The 18,184-nt window shown below is 39.7% G+C and overlaps 1 protein-coding gene across 2 annotated transcripts in view; it reads left to right on the top strand.

The window, feature by feature from the left end:
* The window catches only part of EGFLAM (EGF like, fibronectin type III and laminin G domains), a 123,380-nt gene that overhangs the window by 24,642 nt on the left and 80,554 nt on the right, over positions 1-18,184 (top strand). For both annotated transcript variants that reach the window (XM_070935934.1, XM_070935933.1), the window contains exon 2: positions 14,684-14,793. In XM_070935934.1, the coding sequence (XP_070792035.1) occupies positions 14,684-14,793 (110 nt within the window). The remainder of the gene's footprint in view (positions 1-14,683; positions 14,794-18,184) is intronic.

The raw sequence follows: 18,184 nt of genomic DNA, 5'->3' as shown, positions 1-18,184 counted from the left end.
GAGACCCAGTGTCTAAATTATCAGGAGCTGTTCTGAGCTTTAGATGGTATATTGGAAGTCATAAGGATGCATTCTCTTCTGGAAAGATTTGTAATTAATTCTTCACCCCTGCCAAAGAGGGCTTTGCTGTGGTAGAACCAGAGCCTTTTATACAAAACCCAGAGAAAGAGATGTCACAGTCATAATGTAGGCTCTCCATGTTTCTCAACAGTTTAGAAGGTAATTTTCTTTTCCCTACAGTAAATCCACAAGCCACATTCTTTTATGACTTAATTAGAGTTGTCAGGCTGCTGGGGTTAGGTAAATTAGCTTTGTAGGTTGGGGTTTGAACATTTCTACTGTAAAGAAAGGAAGGAAAGAAGGAAAACATGTCCCAAGTCTTTAATTTTATCCAATTCATTATCTGACACTTTAGTTATGTTTTTATTAAGGCAACATTTTTCTACCCATTTCCTTAATACTATGCCCTGTTCCATTCCTATTTTTTTCATTTTCTCAACCATGCTTTATTTCTATCAAAACCACCCTGCATTTTTCTGATTCCTTTATGTCTTTTACTGCATATATTGCAGGGTTTTTTTTACATATTACTTCTTATCTTCCTTTTTCGCAGCAGTCATGTTTTATGTTATGATAGCAATCTTTAGGTTTAAACCGTAATATTTGTAAGTTTTTTTTTCTAAGCAGATACTTAACAAGCAACTATTCACATTTATTCTTGGATCTCCAAATGCTCAATAATTTTTTTTTCTGTACTTTCTCCTTTCCTTCCCACTCACTCATTCATTACATTGCATAATTTTCTCCAAAACTCATTCCTGGTTTCTCTGTTATTTCCATTCACTGAAATGAATGTATGTAATGATCACCAATCTATGACTTACTACTTTCATCCAGGGGTGAAATGTGTGAAATGCTTGTAGCCAAGACTCTAATAGTAAAACATTCAGTTATCTTTTTTACCCAAAACCTACCAGCAATATTGTTGGATAAATATGCATTTATAAACACAAAATACTGATGGGGAAAACTCTAGGAATTTAATAATGCAACAGACAATACAGCAATGGCAAATAATAGAATTCAGATATTTGAGTAGGATACTCTGATTTGTATATTTGATGTGATTGTGTTCAGGTTCTCAGAGAGATACTTCCTGGGTTTAAAATGGCGGCTGGATTGTTCTCCCCAAACCTTATGACATTTGAAGACTTCTGCTACAGAACCTTTTCAAGGATAGCAATATAATTAAAGGACTTCAAGTTGTATGAAAGGTTAAAGCATTCGCTGCTTATTTCGCGTTGCACACTTTCTAGCTGCACACAGAATAAAACTATCCAATCATTTTTTCAAGTCAACAATTTCACCCTGGCTGGTCACCATCATCTTGAAAATAGCTGGCTCTGAGACACTTGGCAGGGGGAAAGGAGATTGCCTTACTGGATTGAGACAGTATAGACTTCACAAATAAGAGGAAAATGCCATTCCCCCCCCCCTCATTTTGGCCTCATTTCCTTTTTTTAATCCCTCTGTTTCTCTTGTGATCTTTGTCTCACTTGGCCGTTCCTTTCAACCAGCTCTCTCTGAGAATATCACATGAGCATTTGGGGTTAGAAATATTTTTTTTTATTTTTTTTTTATTTGATTTATATGCCGCCCTTCTCCGAAGATTCAGGGCGGCTTACAATGTGCTCAGCAATAGCCTTCATCCTTTTGTATATTTATATACAAAATATGAAAAGCACTTCAGAGCTTAGAGCAGGGGTGTCAAACTCACTCCATCATGGCAGCGTCATGTGATGTATCGGCACTTCCCCACTTCGCTAAACGGGGTGTGAGTGTGGCCAGCGCGTGATGCATCCAGCCCACGGGCCACGAGTTTGACAGTCCTGGCCTGGAGGAATCAGCGACTGGGTCCTCATATGATACTAAGCACAATCATGGTTTAATAAATCATGGTAGGCTATATTCAGAAAGCATGCTACACTATAAGCCACTGTTTCTCAACGTTGACAACTTTAAAATGTGTGGTCTTCAACTCCCAGAATTCCCCAGCTGGTATTTTGGCTAGATGAATTCTGGAAGTTGAGGTCCACACTTCTTAAAAGTTGTCAAGGTTGAGAAATACATCTATAAATCATGGTTTATGAACTACAATGCATACTTGCAACAAGGTTTTGTTTTGTTATTATATTGCCTAAGCCAAGCAGTCTGCCTGCATGCTTTCCTTCTCTCTTCTAAATTTCCAAAGGCTTTCCCATGAATTAATGGATTTTTCTTCAGATTTAAAAATGAAAACTATCTTTTTTCTTTTACTTTTAGGAATGCATTTGAAACATAGGTATACTGATCTGACTTGCTTGAATTTTAGGATCTAAGATGTGGCATTTTTTAAAAAGTAAATCGTGTGGGTTGATTCCTCCTATTACTTCATTGAATAATTTGGAAAATTGTCATTGATAACAATTGCAATTTTATAATTATTTCTGGGAATAGGGTCCTTTGATCTTCCAATTAGGCAGTTACACTTTTAGGTATTGAGCAATCAAAGTTTTCAAAATAGCTCTAAAGGTAAAGGTAAAGGTTCCCCTCGCACATACAGTATGTGCTAGTTGTTCCTGACTCTAGGGGGCAGTGCTCATCTCCGTTACAAACCCGAAGAGCCAGCGCTGTCTGAAGACGTCTCCGTGGTCATGTGGCCGGCATGACTAAATGCCAAAGGCGTATGGAACGGTGTTACCCTCCCACCAAAGGTGGTCCCTATTTTTATACTTGCATTTTTTACGTGCTTTCGAACTGCTATGTTGGCAGAAGTTTGGACAAGTAATGGGAGCTCACCCCATTACATGGCACTAGGGATTTGAACCGCTAAACTGCCGACCTTTCGATCAACAATCTCAGCATCTTAGCCACTGAGCCATTGCGTCCCTCTAAGATAGCTCTAAGAAGATCCTAATTTTAAAAAAATCCTTTAAGCTGTTAATTTTTCAGCTGCTTCATTTAAAACCTGTTTCTGATATCTGATCAAATTTAGAGAAAAAAAATTCAATTTTTATTGTTTTGTTGGTGTTTACACCTGGGATAAATTTAGCCTTCCCCAATAAGATCCTTTCAGAAACATTAACTATGACTGGAGACAAAATGAAGGTAGTTATAATATCTGAAATCCCTGAAAGAAACTCGAAGCTTGTTTTCTCTCAAGGAATGATGTAATGATTTTATATCACAGGAAGGTAGAGTCTAAGGAAACAATTAAAAGAACAAACATTCTAAACACTATCAGCATGTTAACAGTGGAACTAACCATTCAGAAATGTGTTGAATTTATTTTTTTATTTTTATTTATTAAATTCATATGCTGGCCATCTCTGTTGAGCGATTCTGAGCAACTTATAATTTCATAAAAACAACAATATAAAAATATTAAGACATTAAAAATGAATACATTGAACATTGAAAGTTAACAAAAGTTAACTTGTGGAGTTTGGTAGGGAGTTTGGTAACTTTAAGCATTTGATTAATAAATAAATATTTGAAATATTCAAGCAGAAACCCAATATCATCTTTCTAGGATGTTTGAATTTGGATTTCCATACTGAGCAATAGAGTAAAATAGAATAGAATTCCTTATTGGCCAAGTGTGATTGGACACACAAGGAATTTGTCTTGGTGCATATGCTCTCGGTGTACATAAAAGAAAAGATATATTCGTCAAGAATCATAAGGTACAACACTTAATGATAGTCATAGGGAAGTAATCAATATAAATCTTAAGGATACCAACACCAATAGATTGGACTGGAGCAGGGGTGTCAACTGGCGGTCCACTGGTCGGATGCGCCCATCCACCCCAGCTCCACAAATGGGAAAAACATCATAAAACATCATGTGATGGCAACGTGATGCCATGAGTTTGATACCCATTGTCTGGAGGATCTAAATACAGGTAGTCCTTGACTTACAACTGCAATTTAGCTCAAGATTTCCATTGCTAAACAAGACAGTTGTTAAATAAATTGGGCTTTATTTTGCAAACTTTTTGCCACAGTTGTTAAGTGAATCACTGCAGTTGTTAAGTGAATTATGTTGTTGTTAAGCCAATCTGGCTTTCCCTATTGCATGTCGGAAGCTGACTGGGAAGGTTACAAATGGTGATGATATGACCCTGGGACAATGCGACTATGTGCCAGTTGCCAAATTTTGATGACGTAACCATGGGGATGCTGCAATGGTCATAAGTGTGAAAACTAGCTTTTTCACACTTTTTATAAACTAGCTTTTTTAGTGCTGTGGTAACTTTGAACAGTCACTAAATGAATGGTTGCAAATTAAGGTCTACCTATACCTCCTTTCAACTGTCTGAGTCTATGGTTCATTTATTCTTCTCCAAAACATCTGGAAAGGCCTTGACTGAAGTAGGCTGCTCTAGAGTTAGGTATCAACTTGCGAAGCATTCCTGATCTGCTCTCGAGTTGTCATAGGCAGAGGGAAGAAGAATCGAACATCGCAGCTGCATTGAGGAACTTGCATTTCAGGCAAAACAAAGCACATTCCAGCCAGCTACGTCAAGGTCATATCCATGCAGACCCACAGTGGCTGGAGGGAAGTACCTCTACAACCTTCGTTGGAGAATGTGATTGATGACACACCTTGGGGGGGAGAGGGAAACAGGGTCAGAGCTGGGACGCAAATTAAGTGAGGTTAGAGTTGGCTTCACTTGGTCTGTGCCGACAGGAAGCTCCTAATAAATAACTGGATTTTTTTTTTTTTTTTTTTGAAGCTTGGCTTAAAGTTCATGATTTAATTAGGGCATCAGTCAGAACCCTGGCATTAGGCAGATTAATAGAGAATAGAAGAACATGGTGGCGCAGTGGTTAGAATGCAGTACTGCAGGCTACTTCTGCTGACTGCCAGCTGCCTGCAGTTTGGCAGTTCGAATATCACCAGCCCGAGGTTGGGAAAATGACACAGATTGTTGGGGGCAATAGGCTGACTCTGTAAACTGCTTAGAGAGGGCTGTAAAGCAGTATATAAATCTAAGTGCTGCTGCTATTGCTATTGTCTGGAAAAGCAAGATGCAGAGTTGCCCTCTTTAGCAGACCCAAGGAATGTATAAATCTTTCTATATGAAGGATCTTTTCTGGGTTCTGTATAGAGGTGCAGTTCAGTTGTTTTGGCCCTCAGGGCTGTATCAGTGCTGGCGACTGGGATATAGGCATTTATGTATATTTTATTACACATGAACGATTCATATATCCTTATTCGTGACAGGCTTATTGGAACTGAGAGACTCTCATTTTCTCCGTAGCAGCCCTCCTGCTTCAAATCACCACATTTTCATGGGGCTGCTGTGCTTCAATCCTCAGTATTTAAAGCAACGATGGCAGTTTGTTATTCAGATGATTGGCAGATTGCGGGGTGGGGTGGGGGTGGGGTTCATATTGGGTTGCGGTTCGCACAATGGATTGTACAGAAGGCCATTATGGCTTGTGGGGCTGCCCACACTGCTTTATATGGATGCTTCCCCCCCCCTCAGTGTGAGTTGATTTGGTAACATCTGCATAAAATTTTGTGAAGTTTGAATCCAACCAAGCCATTGCATTTTCTTTGTCCTTCTCCCGATTTTTCCATAGCAGTCAAATGAATTGTTTGGAAATCCTGAATGACATTTCCCTGTTTGCTTTTTTTCTAACCTCCTAACATCTTGTTGCTGATCAATACTGGCAAATATTTTATGCTGTTAAGTTTTGTGCTTAGCTGCAGATCAAATGTTTGTGGAAATGACAAGAGCAAGCTTGATGGAAGCTTGTCTCGCATTTTCTGAAATGACCTTTAAGATAACTTCCTCTCACCTGGCATTTTTGTCAGAATTGGTTGAAAAGCCCTCTTTTTTTACAGCTTTTCCACCTCCCCTCACAACAACTAAGGTCAGCAATATCGTTTGCTTGCACAACATAAAAGTCAGTGTGCATATATAGAAACATCAATGCATGCACAAATCTGTTTACTTGGCAAATTGTTGTCGCACCCTGATTACATATTATATATCTTTGGTTTAAACTCTTTTAGAGAAAATACACATCTTTCACTTAATTTTTTTTTGTCTAGGAAGAAATTGCTGAGCACATTGTAAGCCGCCCTGAGTCTCCAGAGAAGGGCGGCATATAAATCAAATTAAAAAAAAAATGATAGAAAGTTTTCCAATTTAATAGAATTCTTTATTGGCCAAGTGTGATTGGACACACAAGGAATTTGTCTTTGGTGCATATGTTCTCAGTGTACATAAAAAGACAAGATGCATTTGTCAAGAATCAAAAGGTACAGCACTTAATGATAGTCATAGGGTACAAATAAGCAATCGAATCATACTAAGAAACAATATAAATCACAAGGATACAGCAATAAGTTACAGTCATACAGCCATAAGTGGGAGGAGATGGGTGATAGGAACGATGAGAAGATTAATAGTAATAGTAAATTCTGCTCTTGATTCTTTAATTCCAGGATATACCAAGGAACAAGAAAGTCCTGCAATAGCTAATAAAAGTTTTAGAGATAGTCCCAAAGATCAAATTTTGTAATAAGATTTTCTAGATAAATCTTTATGCTAAATTTGGAGGAGAACTGGACCCTTTAATTTTATACTGGAAAACACACTGAGAGAGAAGATGTTTGTTCCTTAATCTGAAGAGGGAAATAAGTTCATACGCACAGTCTCTGCTTGAATAGGCTACCTAAATAGCCTACCTAATCATGCAAAATTCAGTCCATGTAGGCCAATACTGTGCAGTGGATTCCTCTGGTAAATCAGCCACATAATTTTGTAGTAAACATATTAGATTTAGAGTTGAGACAACGCTCTCTGGGTGACCGAGCCCATGGCAAACTCTCTACTTAGTCTACCATACAGGATTTTAAGGATAAATTTGAGGAAATACTATGTCATCTTAATTTCAGCAGGAAATGTACCATGAATGCAACATTTTAATTTGTTTGTACCCTTCTGTTCACTATGATGATGACAGAAAACAAGCAAGCATTTCTCTCATCCTGCAGGATTGGTGGATCTGCTGAGGGATGTCACAGAATCTCGATATTTATGAATATCTCCATTCATATATACGAATCTCAGATATCACTGAGGCTCTAGAAAGAATACAGAGAAGAGCAACAAAGATGATTATCTTCTCTGTATTCTTTCTAGAGTCTCAGTGAGGGGACTGGAGGCTAAACTGTGAGATGAACAATTGGGGGAACTGGAAATGTCTATAGTCTAATGAAGAGAAGGACTAGGGGTGACATGATAGTAGTCCAATAATTGAGGAGCTGTCATAGAGAGGAGAAGGTCAACCTATTCTCCAAAGCACCTGAAGGCAAGACAAGAAGTAATGAATGGAAGCTTGACAAAGAGAGATCCAACTTAATTAAGGAAAAAATTCCTGTCAGTAAGAACAATTAATCTGTGGAATAACTTGCCTCAAGAAGTTGTGAGTGCTCCATCACTGGAAGTTTTCTAGGAAGAGATTGAACAGCCATTTGTCTGAAATGGTAAGGGGTTCAGCAAGGGGTTGGAGCAGAAGACCTCCAAGGTCTCTCCCAGCTCTGTTATTCTGTATTCTGAATCCATCTCACTGAGGTTATATAGAGAAAATTTATTATTTTTGTGGTTTTAATGTTTTCTTAATGTATTGTTTTAAAAAGGAGCTGTTTTCCTTTTTTGCGTATCAACTGTCACAGTTGATAAAACCAAGCATGTGTTGGCCAGCAAAACTATCGGTGAACTACTTTAGGTGTAACATACTGAATGGAGCATTCAGTCCCTTGAACAGGTGATGTGAACAGCTTTAGTCTTCCTTCTAGGCGGAAAATAGAGGACAAGCTCCATTGATTCTATGCTAGTGAAGCGTATAAAAAACTTTCGGATACTGCCCAGGTTTTTCCCCCCTTCCATATTAATTATTTCTTTGAGGATCTTGGCAGGGATAGCTAGCAATTAACCAAGAAGATATATTAGCTTCAGCTACACAGGTGCCCTAAGATGAAATATTATAACATAACAGGTGAGCATCCATGGCAATAATTAAATAATTACCACTGGGCAACTGAATCAAACAGAAGGGCAACCTCCATCTGGATAAGCTACTTTTGCAAGTGTAATTGATGTATAGGATGAATTGGCTGATCAGATGCCTGTGAGATGGTAAAGATTAACCCAGGTCTGAAAAAAGCTGTACAAAAGATTTTCAAATTCTTAATAGCCCATCAGAAGAATAAGTGTGAATACACTGAGGTTTTGGCTAGCCCAGATTAGCTCTCCTGTATATATTATTGGATCTCAGTGGGTCTTAGGACCTTAGCTAAAACAATTGTTTTTATGGAGGTCTCAAGAAATTGGAGTCATTGCAGTTATTAACATACAGTATAAGAGTCAATGTTACATTTTGAACTCATGGTCCATGATTTGTGTTTTGATTATGTGTCAAGTCAATGTCAATTCTTAGTGATCATATAGATTTTTCTCTGGGATGATAATGATGATTGATAGGTACAGTATATATAGAGTATAGAGATAGAAAGAGAGAGAGAGAGAGAGAGAGAGAGAGAGAGAGAAATAAGGATCTTGTGTTAGCTAATTGAATATAGTCTTCTGTATTCATTGGTCAAGACTTTAGAAGGCAAGAACCAAGTTGGGAAATGCTTATGATAAATGCTTACTGCTAAACATGTCAAAACATGGTATTGGTAGATCCCTTAACAGAAGCAGCAGTGAAATTGTGCAACAGGTCATGGATCATTGTAGTCAAGTTTTTCTTCAGTCCCCCTGCCTCACAGTTGGAAGCCCCATCTGTTTGTGTGTTTCTTCTGACCTTTGTCTGTCAGTTGGAGAAACAGCTTCCTGCCAGCTGCCTCCTGTTTCCCTTATGTTCTCCAGAAACTGACAAAGTCAGAGAGACAATTTTCAGCTCACTGTGGCTGAGAGAAACCTGTAGGGGAGATAGTGCAGGTTGGGTAGCTTATGTCTTCAACAGGCTGTTGTATTGTTCGAGATATCAATAAATGAAAAAGCTCTTAGTTGGGTTCTCACTTCGTACTAAGCCCCCAGCATAGCTTGCTTGGTTTTGGTTTAGTATGTGGTATGAATCTAGCCACTGCTTTTGAAAACCTATGATTTGTGTGATGTGTAATCTCAGCCACTGCTGTTTATTAAAAAAAAAAAGGCATAGTTAAAGCAATTTGTAATCCAGCGTTAGGTTGCAATGTTATACATACAAGTTTTGCAACATAACAGAAATCAGTGGGGTTCATTTGTAAGCTGTGTCAGGCTAAGCCCAAGAATGACATAGAACAATTCAAATTCAAATCTTTATTGTCAGTGCACAACATATGTGTAATGAGATTGGTTGAGCTCCCTCAGTGCACCCCCCCCAACACAATGCAACTCACAATGAAGACAGAAAATCCCTAACCCAATAAATCGTATTAACAAACACCAAGTCCTATTTCACCCGTGTGAACATGTTACACGTTGCGCCGGCCCTGCAAGTCCATCGTACTACATAGTTACGATGTTATTTCGTATTCAGGAGTCTGACAGCCCACAGATAAAACCTGTTCTTCAGCCTGTTTGTGCGGCTGGCTATGCTTCTATATCTCTTTCCTGATGGTAGGAAGGTGAAGAAGTGGTGACCAGGGTGTGAGTCATCCTTGAAAATTTTCCTCACTCTTCTAAGGCAGTGAGGCCTAGTGATCTCATCTAGTGGTATCAGGGGACAGCCCATGATGTTTTGTGCTGTGCACACCACTCTCTATAATGTTTTTCTATCCACGGCTGTCAAATTGGCATGCCATACCGTGATGCAATAAGTGAGGACGCTTTCTATTTGTGGACCTCTAAAATTCAGACACAGTTTAGTTCTTTAATTGCTGACACACAGTAGACAGAATCTTGCCATATTAAACTGTTACTACTCTTACTCTAATAGATACCTGGAAGATTCTAGGTAGTGGCTATCCTTATTCTCTTCTTCTGTCTCATATCCATCATCCACCTCTGGCTGTGCTGCTTCTTATCTTGACCCTCTTTCTGGAATGGGATCCCTCCTTCCTAGGAAACTGTCCTTTCACTATAGTCCACCACACTGGCTTCCCCTTCCCTAAGCGCTATCTCTCACAGTTGTCATGTATAGGATTGCAGTGATATAGTTTAAAATCCAAGATGAACATTTCCCAGTCTTTGTTTGGTAACTTGGTTCTATCTCTCAGAGGATTTCCAGTACTAGCAATTTGGGAATAGGAGGCATTGTTTTGCAGTAGCCCATTCCTATATCTCAGGTAGATGTCAGTTGGTATCTTTTGAAGCTATGATGTGATATCCGCTTTGGCTCCAGCTTGTCTCCAATCCATTTTAATAAATATGTGAAATTTTGGGACATCCTGCAGCTAAATGTTAGGAGTATGCTGAAGACACCCAAATCTATTTTTTGTAGCATTTTCTGGTAACAACATGGTTCCTCTGACATATCTCTCTGCAATTGATAACTGATTGGATGAAGGATCATATTATTTTTAGTTGATATGCAAATTTGTCCCTCCCAAGACGAGAATATATTGGTCTTAATCTGCAGTTCCTGTACTTGTAATCTTGAGACTTGGCTATTGCATGGGACTTTCTGGATGGTCCCAATATTTCAGTTGAAGCAAAACACATCAGACAAGTTGGGCTTAGAAAAAACTCAGAGAGATCATATTATATATGCAGTAAACTAACTGCACTTTATTGGCCGCCAATTGATTTTGGGAGAAATGCAAACTACTAGTTATTAACTTTTAATGTTTTCTATGGCTTATGCTCTGGGTATTTGAGAGAACATTTCCATATAATTACCCTCACCATTGAGTTCATCAGTAGACATTTGCCTGCAGTAATTGCAAGCCTATCTTGTGGTTACTCATCGTTCAGTCTCTGGATAGCTGGCCCAGGTCTCTGGAATGTACTCCCTATTGATTTGAGGAATTGACCTCTTTCTTAACTATGAAAACACCCTTTTTTAAAAAACAGCCCTTTTACTGTTGTTAATGATTTTAATAGTTGCTTTTAAATGTTGATTTTAATATACAGGTAGTCCTCAACTTATGACCACAATTGAGCCCAAAATTTATGTTGCTGAGTGAGACATTTGTTAAGTGAGCTTGGCCCATTTTACGACCTTTCTTGCCACAGTTGTTAAGTGAATCACTGCAGTTGTTAAGTTAGTAGCACGGTTGCTAAGTGATTCTGGCTCCCCCATTGACTTTGCTTGTCAGAAGGTCGTAAAAGGTGAGGGGACATGATCCCACGACACGGCAAAGGTCATAAATATGAGTCCGTTGCCAAGCATCTGAATTTTGACCATGTGACCATGAGGATGCTGCAATGGTCATAAGTGTAAAAAAATGGCCATAAGTGTTGTGGCCTGTACACGGCCTGTGCAGCTAGTAGCTGATTCCGACAGTGAGGAGGCTGGTGTGGTGCAGCCTGTGCAGCTGGCACTCAAGTCGGACAATGAGGAGGCTGGAGAAGATGTGCCAGAGGCGGGGATTCAGCCAGGGCCTTCAGAACCTCCAGAAGCTCCCTTAAGTGAAGAGGACGAAGAGGAGGAGCCTCTTCTCGATGCATGGGTGCACAGAGCTGCCAAAAGGTAGTGGCTCCTCAGAAGGAGGTCTCCTTGAGAGTAAGGCTTGGGGCTAATTGGCCACTCCCTTAGCCTATTTAAGGAGGAACGCCAACTGAAGCAATTTGCAGGGAACAACTTAGTTCACATACCTTCATGTCTTGTCTTGCTTATCTTATCAGCTTCCTGCAAATTGCTTCTGGGCATTCTGCCAACCATAGTAAGCTTTCAGTTATTATTCTTTGAATTCTTGGCGGCTGTTAATGCAATTAATTAACAGCCGTTGTTGTAAAAGACTGGCTTATTCAGTAAACTAAGGTTTGAACAGACTTTGTGTGTGCTGTGTTCTTGGGGTCCGTAGCTGGGGCAGAACAATAAGTCACTTTTTTAAAATGATGTCATAAGCTGACTTTGTATAAAAATAGAACACCGCTTGGGGTGGCCAAAAGCCCTACTAAGCAGGTATATACAAAAGTATGAAGGCTATTGGTTAAAAGCATTGTAAGCCGCCCTGAGTCTCCGGAGAAGGGCGGCATATACTGTAAATCAAACTAATAAATAAATAAAAATTCAAACAATCACTAAATGAACCATTGTAAATCAAAGATTATCTGTATTTGGTTTTAACAGTGGCTTTATGTTCTATTGTAATCTGGAAGACACTTCCAATGGTTGCCTAAATAGCAATACATAGATTACATTAAGACAGGGCTTGATTATCCATGTTCTGTTCAATAAACCATAGTTCATTAGATTCACAAAGTATGTTGAACCAGAATCAAATACTCCATATTATAACTTTGTACAATGAATGAACCCAGGCAGTCCTAAGTTATGTTAATTAAAACCTCTGTTAATGCTCACAAATAACAGGTTCTCTCTCTGAATTAAAAAGCCATTTGTGCTGGTGGGTTTTTTTTTTTGCATGGAGTAAGTCAGTAGACATTGGGGGCATTTAAAAAAAAAATCAGTCACTGACAGTTATTGAAGAAGCTGACCTGTCTAGCTGCAAATTCTTGGAAGTCCTGTGGAATCGATAACATTTCAGGGAAATGGCCTGGAACAATTATGTTGTCTCATAAGACATGTTGAGAAGGCTTAAACAAGGATGGCGGGATAGTCCTTAACATACTGATGTTTTGGTGCATGGCAAGGAATGAACAACTCATTTCATTTCTGTGCACATACAGAGGCAGATGAATGATAGAATAGAATAGAATAGAATAGAATAGAATAGAATAGAATAGAATAGAATAGAATAGAATAGAATAGAATAGAATAGAATAGAATAGAATTCTTTATAGGCCAAGTGTGATTGGACACACAAGGAATTTGTCTTTGGTGCATAGACTCTCAGTGTACATAAAAAGAAAAGATACATTCATCAAGAATCATAAGGTACAACACTTAGGGTCATAGGGTACAAATAAGCAATCAAATCATACTAGGAAACAATATAAATCATAAGGATACAAGAAACAAAGTTACAATCATATAGTCATAAGTGGGAAGAAATGGATGATAGGAACGATGAGAAGATTACACTGGGTCCCATTGATTTCCTCAACGGGGAGTAGACTTTCAACTAAGGGTCAAGTAAGTTTATTACACACATGATCAGATCTATTTTCCAGTCACTGCAAATATGGTCATTAAATTTCTAGGCCCAATTCAAAGCGCTGGTTTGACATTACATAACTTGATCTTAGCGTTACTTCAAGTATTGTCTTCTCCTGGGGGAATCTTTCTGGTCTGTTCATAGAGACATGGAAGGGATACTTTTCTCTTCAAGAATTCAGGGGACATGAGCTCAAAGGTGATGGCTCCATTCTTTATAAGACCATGCCCCCAGAGGATTATTTGATACCTTCCCTCCTAGCTTTCTGTCTTGTTTGAACAGACATTGGGGATTTTTTAGGTTGCCCAATTTTTATTCTGCATCTGTTGTGCTTTTTGCTGTTGTTTGAATAATTGAACTGGGTGATATAAAAATACAATAAATAAAGTATATTTCAGTTTTTTTATTGCTTTTTGCTGAAGAAAAGAATGGCAATTCTAATTGGGTTAATACAACAATCCATGAAAAACAAAGATTTAATATTTCTTTCTCTGGTCATGAATCTTTTCAATATCATAACCTCCTTCCCATGACACCTAAATCGCAAACTATCATCTATCCATCCCACTTCTCACTGGTTCTCACAACCTTTTCCCTGTTTTATAGGTTGCAATTGGGTATTTTTTGGGTAAGGAGGACATAAGCAGTGGTGGGATTCAGCCAGTTCGCACCACTTCAGGAGAACCAGTTGTTAACTTTCTGAGCAGTTTGGTGAACTGGTTGTTGGAAGAAATCATTAGGGCAGAGAACCGGTTGTTAAATTATTTGAATCACACCACTGGACATAAGTAAAGGTAAAGGTTCTCCTCACACATATGTGCTAGTTGTTCCCGACTTTGGAGGCGGTGCTCATCTCCGTTTCAAAGCCGAAGAGCCAGCACTGTCTGAAGAAATCTCCGTGGTCATGTGGCCGGTATGACTAAATGCCAAAGGCGCATGAACGCTGTTACCTTCCCACCAGAGGTGGTCCCTATTTTTCTACTTGCTTTTTTTACTTGCTTTTGAACTGCTAGGTTGTCGGAAGCTGGGACAAGTAATGGGAGTTCACCCTGTTATGCGGCACTAGGGATTCGAACCACTGAACTTCCGACCTTTCAGTTGACAAGCTCAGCGTCTTAGCCACTGAGCCACTATGTCCCTTAAGGAGGACATGGGGAGGAGCAATTCAGCTTCCTTCCCTATACACTGCAGTCCCAATCCAGGTGGGATATGGCTTTATTTTTAAATAAAGGAGAGAAGAAAATAGAACAGCATAATGTGGTTTTAATACCCTATAAAGCTTGACCATTTGAAGTCATTCATAGGAAAAAAAAAAGCCATCCATGCATCTGTAGTCACTTTATATTACTGAAGATGTCTTGGTTTCTTGCAACTTCTTAATGCTTTGTCTTTTTTTTTTTTTTTTTTGAAACAGATAGATTGGGGCCTCCTGTGGACATAGCACTGGATTCTTTGAATTGCACTGCACTTAGTATTCAATGGAGAATGCCTCAGCAGCATGCAAATACCATCACAGGGTACACTGTAAGTATGTGTTGATTTTATTTTTCTGCCAGGCATATGCAGGTAATTAAAAGCACCTTTAATCAGGCGGGCAAAGTCAGGAGCATCTACTGGGAGGAGTGGGAGTGTCTCAAAAGGTCAAGATGGCACCTTGACCATGCGATTGAAACCCCAATTGTCCTGGTCACTTTCTTCATCTTTTTGACCATTGCTGGTAGATACTAAAGTAGTAACTGTGAGAGGGATCTTGGAGTCCTAGTGGACAATCACTTAATATGAGGCAGCAGTGTGCAGCGGCTGCCAAAAAAGCCAACACAGTTCTAGGCTGCATAAACAGAGGGATAGAATCAAGACCACGTGAAGTGTTAATACCACTTTATAATGCCTTGGTAAAGCCACACTTGGAATACTGCATACAGTTTTGGTCGCCACGATGTAAAAAAGATGTGAAGACTCTAGAAAGAGTGCAGAGAAGAGCAATAAAGTTGATTAGGGGACTAGAGGCTAAAACATATGAAGAACGGTTGCAGGAACTGGGTATGTCTAGTTTAATTAAAAGAAGGACTAGGGGAGACATGATAGCAGTGTTCCAATATCTCAGAGGCTGCCACAAAGAAGGAGGAGTCAAGCTATTCTCCAAAGCATCTGAGAGCAGGACAAGAGGCAATGGGTGGAAACGAATCAAGGAGAGAAGCAACCTAGAACTAAAGAGAAATTTCCTGACAGTTTGAACAATTAATCAGTGGGACAACTTGCCTCCAGAGGTTGTGAACGCTCCAACACTGGAAGTTTTTAAGAAGATGTTGGATAACCATTTGTCTGATGTGGTGTGGGGTTTCCTGCCTAAGCAGGGGGTTGGACTAGAAGACCTCCAAGGTCCCTTCCAACTCTGTTATTCTATTGTCTAAAGTGCATGTCTTAGTTTGCTTTAGATCAGACGTATAAAGTTCTAAGTTGCATTTTGCTCAAGAGAGGTGAACAACTTTTCCTCTTTCCAGGAGAAGCTGGCTGTGCTTCCCTTGTTGTGAAGAAGATGAATACTCTCCTCTGGATTTTGTGATAAATTATGAAACCAATTTCTGCTTCCTGGTCTACCTGTCCACAGGGCTGATTGGTTTACTCATATGGGAAACAAAGCAATGTATCCCCTCTTTAAGAATCTATCTCTTTATAAAAACAGTTAACGAGGTACTTTCCAAGGCTGTCACCTGAGATTCATCCTAGTTATTTTAAATAATAGAATAAATGTTTAAATAAACATTATAAAAGGATGGCATATGAGAAAGGTATCAGTATCAGAGTTGCTGTATTGGTACTAAAGAAGGAAATATACTCTGTTTTGGGGATTGCTGCCACTGCCAACCCCTGGATAACACTGCCTGGGCTCTGAAATTAAATGGATTCAGGTCTAGTTAGTATTTGGATGGGAGATCATTAAAAAATACCAAAGCCGTAAGGATGACAGGAAGTTGAAAAAAAATCCAGAAAGATAGCATTAACAACCCATTTCTGTACTGTTGCCAAGACAACAATATGCAGGTCCATGGGAGATTCAGGTGTTGAAGTTGACCTGAAGGAAGCTTTATTTTTCATTTGTTTTAGCTTTAGCAGGTCTCTGAAAAAAAGGTATAATTTAGTGTAAAATACCTTCAGTAAAGATACTGCTGTTGGAGAAGACTCTTGAGAATCCCTTGGACTGCAAGGAGATCAAATCAGTCAGTCCTAAAGGAAATAAATCCTGATGGTCCTTTGGAAGGTCAGATACTGAAGCTGAAGCTCGAATACTTTGGCCATCTAATGAGAAAGAAGACTCATTGGAAAAGACCCTGCTGTTGGCAAGGATTAAAGGAGAAACGGATGGCAGAGGATGACATGATTATAGAGTGTCATCTATGCAATGAACATGAATTTGGGCAAACCTTAGGACACAGTGGAAGACAGAGGGTTCTGGTCTATAGCAGGGGTGTCAAACTCAATTTCATTGAGGGCCGCATCAGGGTTGTGTTGACCTCAGGGGCTGGAGGGGGGATGGCCAGGGGGCATGGCCAAGGGGGGAATGGCCAGCTCAACATCCGTTTTGGCCACAATGGCCTCCTGCAGCCATCTGCCAGTGAAAACAGAGCTCGGGGGGCTGCCCATGGCTCTCTCGAGCTCCATTTTCACTGGCAGAGGACTGCAGGAGGCTGTTGCAGTCGGAAACAGGCCCTTCTGAGCTCCGTTTTCTCTGGCAGAGGCACCGCGGGCCAGTCCTTGGCTGTTTCCAGGGTGGCCCCATGGGCCACATCTAAGCACCCTGTGGGCTGGATTTGGCCTGCGGATCTTGAGTTTGATACCCCTGGTCTATAGGGTCACAAAGATGTGGACACGACTTAGTGATTGAACAACAACAAAGACATTGCTAAATACATGCTCCACTACAACCTGCTCTATCATATAAAAGAGAAGAAGATATATACTGCAATGGGTGGCTGTCAGTGGATATATGCTTCAAACAAGTATGCAACTGCTCAGACTGGATAAGACCAACTGGCCAGTAGTGAAATGTAAAATTTGTTACTACCGATTCTGTGGGCATGGTTTGGGGGGGTGGATAATGTGATTGGGTGGGCATGGCCAACTTTTTTTTTTTTAACTTTTAAAAGCATTTTTTCTACAACCTCTTCGGCCAAAGAGGTTGTACAAAAAATGCTTTTAAAAGCCTCTGACGAGCCCGGCTGAGCCGGTCAATCATCAGAGGCTTTTTCTTTTTTACTTTTAAAAGAATTTTTTCGGCTGAAGAGGTTGTAGAAAAAATGCTTTTAAAAGTAAAAAAACAACCTCTGATGATCGCGCGGCTCAGCTGGGCATGGAGGCGGGGGGGGGGGGTGCAGGGATTTTTGCTACCGATGCTCCGAACAACCCGCCGCCATCGCTACCGGATTGGGCGATCCGGTCTGAACCGGGAGCATTTCACCCCTGCAACTGGCGCCCTAAACACAACCCAACAATGGTGCCCCTCAATGACAGTGAAACTCTCATGCCATGAGACCGAAACCAATGTGATATCTGATGTTTTCTTCAAACCAAACTTTTAAACTTTAGTCATTCACCTTGACAAAGAGAAAGTTTTTTTAAAAAACAATGGAGATTAAAATCAAACACAGCAGATGAGGACAATTACAAAAAAAAAAATCAACTAAAGACCAATGTGACAATGAAAGAATTAAGGGTGTGATAGCTGGGAGGGAAAACAATCCAATGCCCCCCCTTCCCTTGGGGCTGTAATAATAACATACTTACTTTGCTGAATGGTTAATCCAGGGCTGCAACCACTACAAATGTGGCAGTAAAAGTCCACAAGGTATTTTATAGCAAATGGTAAGAGGTGCTAAATGTAATATTATTATTTATTTATTTATTTGATTTATATGCC

The sequence above is a fragment of the Pituophis catenifer genome, unplaced genomic scaffold (assembly GCF_029215685.1).
Source record: "Pituophis catenifer annectens isolate HBS135680 unplaced genomic scaffold, rPitCat1.0.hap2 SCAF_2, whole genome shotgun sequence".
NCBI lineage: Eukaryota > Metazoa > Chordata > Lepidosauria > Squamata > Colubridae > Pituophis > Pituophis catenifer.
This window is presented reverse-complemented; position numbering and strand designations above follow the sequence as displayed.